Here is a 10,367-nt window from a genome sequence, read left to right on the forward strand (position 1 = left end):
CTGCCATGGGCAGGGACACCTTCCCTTACCCCAGGCTGCTCCAAGCCCTTCCAACCTGGCCTTGTACATTGCCGGAGATGGGGCAACCAGAGCTTCTCTGGGCGCCCTGTGCCAAGGCCTCTCCACCCTCAAAGGGAGAATTTCTTACCAATTTCCCGCTGCCCTCGCTCCCTTTGGAGCCATTCCTGTGTCCTGTCCCTCCCCCTCTCCCCGTCCCCTCAGGGCGCCCCCCCCAGCCCCCCGAGCCCCCTGCGCATGCGCGGCCCCGCCCGCCCCGTCGCGCGCCCCCGTGGGCGCCGTCGTGTGACGTAAGCGGAAGGGCGCGTCACCCTCCGGCGGAGGCTGAGGCGGCGCCGCCGGGGCAGGTACCGGGACCGGGACCGGGAGCGGGACCGGGAGGGACCGCGGGGAGAGCCGGGGCTTATCGGGCACGGCGCGGGCGATGCGGGCGGGGTGTGTTTCCTTCCGCCGTGTCTCTCCCGCCGGCGGCCGCGTTCCTCCTCTCACGGAGCCGGCGGAGGCCTAAGGGACGCCCCGTCCCCACCGTGCGCTTCCCGCCTGGGAGGGCCCGGGGCGGCTCCGGGAGCGGAGTCACCCTCAGGGGCTGGGTGTGCGGGCCGCTCTCCGCTGGCTCCCTCGCTGCCGGGGACGGGATCCCGGGGGCTGGAGCCTCCCGGCTGTGCCCGGCCGGCCCGGGGAGCGAGGCACGGCCCTCCCCGCCGTGCCCCGGGCCCGCAGCGCTCTGCAGAGCTCGCTCTGTAGCATGACTGTGTAAAACCGCCCGGGAAGGGTTGATTGTCATTAGCAACGATGGCGTTGGGTGTGCTCAGCCCGAGGTTCAGCAGTTCATGTTTTGTGGCTGCAGCGGGGGTAGGGATCCCTTCCTCAGGGAGGAGGCAGAGAAAGCCCGCACGGAGAATGAGCTCATCGGTGTAACTCCATCTGCTGCTGCCCCTGGATGGTGGGGTGAAATCCAGGTGTTTGGGTCTGGGCTGCTTGTGCTGGTGGCACCCAAACCGTGGGGCTGTATGAACCAGTCCTGCAGGTCAGAGGACTCAGGGATGGTTTTCCTTGCACCACCAGTTGCAGAATCCACTCTGATGACATAGCTGGAAAATTCCAGAGCCTGTTTCTGAGCTTCCCCACTGCCTGCTTATCAAAGGACTTGCACAAACAATATAAAAATCTCCAGAGCAGCAAGTCAGAGCTGATTTTTCCCAGGTGGTTTGTTTGCTTTGTGCTCAAACAATCACCTTTAACCCCTTTATTTTCATCTTCCCTTTGAAAAAGGAAAGGAGCTCTCAGTAAAAAATGTCGTGGATCAGAGAGGGCGAGCTGACCATCATAGAGAGGTTCTGTGCCAACATTATTAAGGTAAGGGATGGGTTTGGGTGGATTTTGTGGTGAAGAGCTGGCAGGTTCTTCAGGGTGGAGCTGTCTCTGTGGCTGCAGTGCTCTGGAAAGGGAGTGTTGTTGGCAAGGGTACATTTAGTGCTGGCACTGGATGTGAATCCCTAAACTGCATCCCAGGGTGGGAGATTACTTAGGCTTAGCCTTGCAAATGAGCAAGGCTGCAGGCAGTGCTTGCCAATAAGGATTTGTGCCCTTGCTGATGGAGGCAGGGCATGGGAAGGAGGGAAAGACAGAGGTCCTCATATTGGGAGTTTAAGGAATGAAACTGAGTACTGGAAGAAAAACTCAGCAGTTCCAGGAAAATTCTCTTCTTGCTCAGGCTTGAGACCGATGGTGCTGCCCTTGTGAGGCCCAGTGAGGTCAGTGGAAAGGAACACTTCTGTTTGTGGGGGGAAGCCCTATGACCTTTTCTTGTTTTCTCTGAAGTTAATTGTGTCTGTGAACAGGCCCTTGAGCTCTGAAATCAAAAGTACAGCATAAACCCCTGTGTGTCCTCCTCAGTGGCTGCAGCTGTTGCAGCGCTGAGCTCCTGAGCACTGCAGCTCTCTGTGTCGTGAGAGAAATGGGGAGGCCAAAGCTGCTTTTCAGTTTAGGCAATTGTCAGCACTGAGCTGTTTGTTTGGAGACCCTGAGCTGGGGTTGCCAAGGAGGAAATGAGCACCTTGCTGCACTCCTGGGAGCAGGCAGGGCTGAGCTCTCTGTGGTGGACAGCCCTGCTCACCTGCTCTTTGTCCCTGTCCTCCAGGCAGGTCCAATGCCCAAGCACGTTGCCTTCATCATGGACGGCAATCGCCGCTACGCCCAGAAGTGTCACGTGGAGAGACAGCAGGGACATTCCCAAGGCTTTGATAAGCTGGCACAGGTGGGGAGGATGTTTTCTGCCTTTGTGGGGTGGAAGCTTGAGCTGGGTTTGCTGCTGGAATGGCATCCTGTGTTCCCTCCCTCCACCGGAGCCAGGCCTGTGCGTGGAGCTGATATTCACCGTCAGGATTCACAGCTTCAGCTCCTCCCTCTCTCTGTTATCTTGCAGAGTTGTTCTATTCAGCTATTTTTTCCCTGTTTTGTGCTTAATTAAAATATCAACCTTACAGATCTCAAGGCTTTTATTTCTGTGAATCGGGTTGACTTCCTTTCAAAAGGTTGGAAAGCTACAATATTACATAATTTATAAACCAATGTTGCTTTTCCTGGCTGTATGAGTCCCTGTGATGGGTTTTCATCCTCAGGTATTGATGTTTTCTTCCTGTTCTTCAAAATGAATCTGATATTCACATTTAAGGGTTTCATCTTTTTGATATTTTGATGCAGTCCTTGCCTGGTGGGAAACCACAGGAAGGCTTTAGGTGGAGAAGTTGTGTCTGGCTGGCCTGATTGTTACATTTTGTCTTGTTGCAGACGCTGCGGTGGTGCTTGAACCTGGGCATTCGGGAGGTGACAGTTTATGCCTTCAGCATTGAGAACTTCAAACGCTCCAAGGAGGAGGTGGATGGGCTCATGGACCTGGCCAGACAGAAGTTCAGCCGCCTCCTGGAGGAGCAGTAAGAGTCCCCCATGTCTGTGTCCCACAGGGTGGAACTGGAGCAGGACACCACGAATTGCAGGGAAGTTACAAGCTGTGAGAATGGATTGAGGAGAGCCTTCCCCACCTCCAGTCAGAGATTGGAGGGGCTGTGCCTGCCTGGGTGGGGTGTAGAGCTCTGTGCATGCACACTTCCCCTGCACACCAGATTTGTGACAATCCAAACCATGGGGACAAGGACAGCTTTCAGATAAACACAGCACGATCAGAAACCCAGAGTGCCAGATGTTGCTTTCATTTCACATCAAAGCCTTGTCTTAATTTTTGGTTAGAGGTGCCTGGATGGTTGTTCTAAGCTTCCTTAGGTAGGGATACCTGTTCTGTGATCATTTCCTGCTCCTTTGGTTATGCCTGTACCTCTGGAACTGGTGTGGGGAATGATCACTGTGCCTTTAGGGAACGCTTTGGGATGATCAAATCTCAGCCAGTTCTGCACACCTGAAAATCATTTGGTGGTTTTGCCTTTCTCCAGTTCCCAGTTTTGCTGAAGCTGTGGGTGGATGTTGGTACTTGTGCAGTAGAGACTGATGTGTTTTCTGTGGTCCCCACTCTGGTTGGGTGCAGGGAGAACCTGAAGAAGCACGGGGTGTGCATCCGTGTCCTCGGGGATCTGCCCCTCCTGCCTGTGGATATCCAGGAGCTGATTGCCCAAGCTGTGCTGGCAACCAGGAACTACAACAAGTGAGTGGCACTCAGTCTAAACAGCTGACACCTCACGCCCTCCTCTTCTTCCTGAGGGCTGGGACTTGTCAGGCATCCTACACCTCTTTTTTCTTCTTGGTCCTACAAGCACACGTCACTGTCATCTGCTGGACCTTTCCAGGTTGAGCCTTTCACATCTTTCTTTCCTCTTTGCAGGTGCTTTTTGAATGTCTGCTTTGCATACACGTCGAGACACGAGATCAGCAATGCTGTCAGGGAGATGGCCTGGGGGGTGGAACAAGGACTGCTGGAACCCAGGTAACTCTTGGCTTTTTGTGTGAGGCTTTTGGATGAATCCTGCCTGCCTTACCACTCACACTGCATGAGAAACCTCTCAGAAGCCAAGTGGCTTTTAAATAGATCTCTTTAAACCAGTGTGACTGGAACAAATGACTTAAAGCTACTATGCAATGTTTGGCTTTTATTATTTCAGTTACCATGGTGATAGATACACAACCAAGACAGAAGAGAAATTAGGTCTGTGTCTTAAGTTAGTTTAAATGTGAAGGCAGATTTTATGCCACAACAATTGGCTGCTTGGCTGACAGTCTTAGCTATGAGGTCAAACAACAGATGAATCATGAATGCTGCACTGTTCCTCCACCCTGAAGGAGAAGGAGTAGTTACACTCTGCTGCCTGCTCCAGATGGAAGCCCTCACAGTCTGCTTCCACCACTGTGTTATGTTTCAAAGAGCATGGAGTGGGATGCTCTGGGGGCTGAAATAGCGTTTGGAATAGCCTGTGGAGCAGACAGCAGTGTCTGTCAGAAGCAAGTTGATGACTGTCTGTGGTTCTGCTCCACCACCCAGTTTTAATTTGCAGCCCTGAGTTTAGATAAAGCCCCTTAATTCTGGTTTGTGCCACATCCATCAGGTCAGGAAAGGGGTCTGATAAACTGTGTCTGTCTTTTAGTGACGTGTCTGAATCGCTGTTGGATAAATGTCTGTACACCAACAACTCCCCCGACCCGGAGCTGCTGATCAGAACCTCTGGAGAGGTTCGACTCAGTGATTTCTTGCTCTGGCAGGTAAAGTCTCTGTTTTCTCCTTGGGATATTCCATCTTTACCTGGTGTTCCACTGACTCAGGTGCAAGTGGGTGTGAGGGCTCTGAAACTCCTTCTGCTGGGGTTAGGTAACTTCCAGGATGGACTGAGTGCTGGGGTATCTCTGAGCAATCTGTTTCTTGCAGATCTGTGTTTGCCTAAAATCATGAGTTTTCATCCTTTTGCTCCTCTCCTCACCTTTAGATAATTACTTGTTTGTAGAGAACATTTCAGTGGAGTTGCTTCAGCTGAAGCCCACAGGTTGTTTTACATGTACAGTTTGGAGCCAAAACCAATTGCCTTTAGGCAACCACATCAAATGTTCCCATTCCAAATTATTTAATTGGCAAATTCTCAGAAGCTGTTTGGCCCGAGCTGTGCTTACCTACCAAGGTATCCCCTCTCCTCCCCCTATTTTTTGGCACACCTCTACCCTAGATGGGTGTTGATGCTATGAAATAACACTTTGCTTGTTCCTCTTGGTGGTAGAGGAGTCCTGTGAAGTGTTGGATTGTTTTAGCAGTCATCATAAGAATGTATTTACCTGAAACTGTGAGGGACTTGGTGGCAAAAATAGGTTTTGACTTGAAATCTTTCATCATCCAGCTCAAGGATATCTTCAGTGCACCACAACTCTTGGCTTCATTAAACAGTTTAAATTTCATGAGTGGGCAGTAAGGAATATCATGAGATGTCATTTGAAGAATGGCTTAAATGTCACGTCCTGATCCTCAGTTCAACTGTTATTCCCTTAGCCTTTGGTACTCCAGTGTTGCTATTTTAGTTTTTTTATAAGTCTGTGATGCTCAAGCTATTAAAAATACCTCTCTGAAGAGCAACACAGCATTAGAAAGAATCTGCTGATGCCTTTGCAGGAGTGGATGGCTGGTGTCCCAGCATTAAAAATGAACTAGAAGGATTCTACACTGTGCAATTTCACACTCTCCTAGCTGGTTTTGACCACACTTTAAGTAGAATCTGACAACACAGCCTAGGTAAAACCTTTGTGGGGAAAGTGGCATAGTTTGCACAATAGAGTTGCATCTTAATGACTTTTTCTCTTGCTCAGTGATTAAATTGTTGGTGATCTTGCTTTCTGCAGACATCCCACTCATGCCTGGTGTTTCAATCAGTCTTGTGGCCAGAATATTCCTTTTGGAACTTATGTGAAGCTATCCTCCAGTTCCAGATGAACTACAGTGCTTTACAGGTAAGGGAGCCTTGGAGAAGTGGAAAGCCCAACTCCACAGCTGGAGATCAGGTGAGAGGCTGCAAAGTGGGAGCAGTGATTGTTAGTTAAGATCTTGTTTCAGTAGCAAACTGAACTTGTTGCTTCTCCTGTAGCCCTGTGGCTTGGTACAACATCTTGGTGTGTGGCCAGACTTCTCTCCTTTCAGCAAAATATCCAAAGTCAGCATTGTCTCTGTTCCTCATTGCTCATTCCACCAGCTGGAGCATCTGTCCCAGACCTCACACACCACCAAGTGAACACTCCTGCTCTGCCCCAGGGTGAAACCTGCCAGTTCAACTCAGACACTTCATCAGTGCTGTAAGCACGTGCTGCATTCACACTGGAGCAAGCAGGGAGTACTCACATGCTCTCCCTCTAACTCCACTATTGTTTTCAGGGTTGTAACAAGTGGGTTTAGAGTTTCCTTTCTGGGAGCTGAAATGAGGCTGCCTGACCTGTGAGTCTGTGGACAAGTGTCCTCTTTCTGGTGGGTCCAGATGTACCTGCTGGAGGAATTGTTCCTATCGCTCACTGACATTGTTCCTCTCCTTTTAGATCTGTTGCTGTGAGCTCTCCCTGACCTGGTTCTGATACAGCTGGCCAATTCACTACTGAGACAGTAGTTTGGCTATTTTTAAGCAAAACAAGTGTGGGAGCTGGAACTCTTGATGGAGAAATGTGGGGTGGCAGCAGCTCATGACTGGCAGAAGGACTTCAGAGTGGCAGCTCTTAATTTCCACCATATCTCGCTGCTGAATGTGTCTGCTCCTTAATTATTTGGGTCCTCTTTTTAAAGACAGGCATCACATTGCCCTTTTCTACCTTCAGGGACCTTGCTCACCCCTGAGAGTTGTCAAAGAGATTATAGCCAGTTGTGGTTATGGCTGAATTTAATCAAGTGCAGCCAGTCTGGCAGCATCCAAACTCTCCACGTCCTTAACCTCTTTTGTTCCTATTTCTGGCCCACGTCTGCCCTTTTCCTACCAGCAATTCATTGTATTAGTACAACTAATGGCAGTTCACCTTCTGCACGAAGAGGGAAGCAAAAAAGGCAGTAGTGTTTGTCATTGCCATGAGCTTGGCCTCTGTCTGGAACAGTAAGGTCACTGTTCTGACTTTGCTCCTGGTGCTGGTTTCTGACAGGCAACAAATGCAGCTTCTGTTCCCAGCTATTCTCATCTTTTCTTGGTTCTGGTTGGTGGCTGGATGTGTTCATGCCATGCTATTATCAAGGTTTCTCATTGTCCACATTTGTTCTCTGGTCAGTCTTCTCCCTCTAAGAGCCACTTTGCAGTGTCTGAGGCTGCCCTTTTTTTTCCAGGGAACCCTCACAGTTGTGCAAAGGGAGGACTTCTCCCTCAGAGGAACTGAGAGATTTAGGAGCTGGATCTTTTTAAATTTAAAATAGGTGATCTTGAAATCCAAAAGAGCTCCTGAAGCAAATTCTCTTGGTGGAAGAGTTGCTGTCAGTGAGGACGGTGGGGCTGGGGGGGACTTGCTGAGAAGCCAGAATGTTTTACAGCAGCTGTGTCTGCTTTGGGAGTGTGCTGCTGCTTTTGGGATGTGGATGGGCAGCAGGATGGAGGGGGCCACAAGGTACAGAAACCCCACCTCGATTTGGAGGTGGTGAAAGAGATCCTCCCTCCATCAGCTCAAACAGCATCACTTTTAATGGCTTCTATTTTATTTCCCAGCCTGTTGCTCAGGGGACTCTCCCAGCTGGTTGTTGCTCACCATGGAGTCCCAGGATCAGCCAGACCCTGCTTTTGGTACCTGGTAGATCTTGGGAAGGAATGCAGGTGTTGGCTGGCCAGCTTGCCCCTGCAGTGGTGAGCTGAGTCTTTCTGGGAAGTAGACAGGATTGCAGTTTGAGGGTGGAAGTCTTCTGCTCAACAGGCTGATGATCCTTGCAGTTCAAGTCAGCCCTGGAGTGCATCCATTCATTGGGTTTGCTGGGGCTGGGGATATTTCTGTCACATTCCCAGCACAATTTCTAGAGCATAACTGCCTTGGGCTCAAGAAAAGTGTGGGGACGAATGAGTCAGGCTCTCATTAGAGTAATTATTCTTCTTGCTTGTTTGAAGGACCAGCACTTCCCAAGTGTGTGTGTGTGTGTCAGTTTATGTCACAGTGACCAGTTTTTAAAAATAGAACTTTAATATTCCTGCCTGCTGATGTGTTTTGGCTGTTGGAAGCTGCAGGCCAGGACATATGCAATAAGAAGAGATTGAAAAGTGATGTTCTACAACAAAATATTTCAAATACTTGAAGGGTAGACAAGGATGGCTCCTGCCTTTGCCTTTCTCCTGCTGTGTCTCAAGCCAGTACACTCTCAGATCACAGAAATTTGGGAATGCTGAGCTTATTCCTGCTTTTGTTTTAAAGCTGATTAGCTGAATACTGGATCATCTCAAAGAATTGCCCTGTAAGTCATGTTTTGGAATCCCCTAAAACCTTTCAGCAGCCAGGGGAATAGGATCAAAAAAGCTGGGATAACACTGGTGAGGATAAGAGTGTGCATGTCTGTGATTGACAAATTTTTCTGTAGCTGTTCCTCTCTGATTCCAGTATCTGAGTGTTTCCCACAATCTGTCCTGACTTTCATCTGTTCTGACTAGGAGTTAATGTTCTGAGCAGAGTTGTATCATGGAGGGAAGGACTAGAAGGATATCCCTGTATTTTTTGTAACCAGTCAGGCAGGGTGCCTCAAGGTGGAAGAGGCAGACCCAGAGGCAGCCTTGAGTGAACCTGCAGATTGATGGCCAGGCAGAGGCTGTTTGTCCTGAGCTGGGAGGCCTGGGAAGGTGCTAACACTCGCTGCTTTTCACTCCAGAAGGCCAGAGACTCCTACCTGGAGGAGAGGAGGCAACAGCAGATGGAGAGGGACCAGGCTTACGTGACCCAGAAGCTGCAGCAGGAAGGGTGCGCGTCCCACGGAGACTCGCGGCGCCGGCGGACGCTGCTGCAGAAATGCACGGCCCTGCGGGAGGAGAGGATCCAGGGCTTCCTGCAGGCCCTGGAGCACAAGAGAGCAGACTTCTTTGAGAGATTGTGTCCGGTGTCTGCATGACACAGGTGCTGGGCTCTGGGGAACGCAGTGTTCAGAGGGAGCGGCTGCTGCCCAGAGGGACTGGCTCAGCAGGGTCCTGCCGTGAGCACCCGGGGCTGCTCCAGGACCTGCCTGGGGCAGGGATGGGTGCTGTGAACTCTCCTGGTCTGTGATGCTGCTGAGGAAGGTGATGCCGTCCTGTGTCACCTCCCTGCCCTGGTGACAGATACCTGCACCCTGCTGGCTCCTTGACAGGCCAGGTGTTCCGGTGACAAGAAGTTAACTGCAATGAGCCTCTTCCAGTTCTCTGATTCCTCCTGAACTGGCCCAGCCAAACCAGTTCAGTCCTGTTAAATCAGTCTGGGCTTGGGTTCTTTCCGTGGCTTTGCAGTAGGGAATCTTCTGTTGAGGTGTCCTCTGCTGTCCCATCCATAGAGCCCTGCTTTCTGCAGGGAGAGGATTATTCCTGGTGTCGGGGACATTCCCCACTGCCTACTCAGTGAGAGCATCTTGTCTTTCCCCCCCTGACTCTGCTGGGTTGGGTGTATGCACTCCAGGCTTCCAGGGAGCTGAAGGAAGGGTTCCCAGCCTTGCTGTAAAGAAAGAAAGCTGCTCCAAAGCTTCAGCAGGTTCTGAGATCTCTCCTGGGCAGTGTCTGTGGGGAAAACCCGGGTGCAGAAGGTGCTGGTGTTGGGCCACACTGACCTTGGGAAAGGCTCTGAGCAGGCAGGAAAAAAGGATTGGTTGGGAATGAACCTTCTCAGGAAGGAAAGGAAATTGGCTAAACACAGGTGATGGCTACCACATGCCAAACCCTCTGAGGGTGTTCCAGGCAATGAGGGTGGGCTTAATTCAGGAATACAGTAGCCAAAACCACCAACCTCTGACCCCAGCCAAAATGGTTCAAAATGATATTAAAGGGAGTGGCTGGAGCAGCTGTGGAGTATTACTTGTTCTCAGTTTTCCATTGGCAGGGAGATGGACAAGCTGATTTCCAGGATTGTTTCCGTCTCTGATTCCTCCTGGCTTCCGTCCCCATGATCAAAATACCTGAAAATGTCTTGATTTTTGCTCCTGATGCACACACAGGTGTGGCAGTACCAGCAATTGCTGGGTTTGAAGTGTTTCTTCTTACCTCCAGGTGAAAACCACAAAATGCAGATTTAAAAGCCTTGTGCACTTGGCCTGTGATTGTGAAGAGAAGAACTGTGTAGTCAAACTGGGAATAAAGTATATTCATACCAAAGTTATTTAAAAAATAACCTGAATGTTTAAAAGTATGTAGAGCTGCTTATTTTAAGGTGTGATGAAGCTGGAATCCAGGTTTAATATAACAATATTTAATCTG

General features: G+C 50.3%; 1 protein-coding gene across 1 annotated transcript; it reads left to right on the plus strand.

Annotated features, from left to right (window-relative positions):
* Positions 1 to 301: 301 nt before the first annotated feature.
* Positions 302 to 10,367, plus strand: DHDDS (dehydrodolichyl diphosphate synthase subunit). The gene is made up of 9 exons (XM_005529684.3): positions 302 to 365; positions 1,291 to 1,374; positions 2,159 to 2,275; positions 2,809 to 2,951; positions 3,557 to 3,673; positions 3,851 to 3,952; positions 4,608 to 4,722; positions 5,842 to 5,949; positions 8,804 to 10,367. Exons 2-9 carry the CDS (start codon positions 1,312 to 1,314, stop codon positions 9,038 to 9,040), a joined length of 1,002 nt encoding a protein of 333 aa, XP_005529741.1. The 5' UTR covers positions 302 to 365; positions 1,291 to 1,311; the 3' UTR covers positions 9,041 to 10,367.

The sequence above is a fragment of the Pseudopodoces humilis genome, chromosome 27, assembly GCF_049639895.1.
Source record: "Pseudopodoces humilis isolate 2021_Gansu_Grassland_sample_001 chromosome 27, ASM4963989v1, whole genome shotgun sequence".
NCBI lineage: Eukaryota > Metazoa > Chordata > Aves > Passeriformes > Paridae > Pseudopodoces > Pseudopodoces humilis.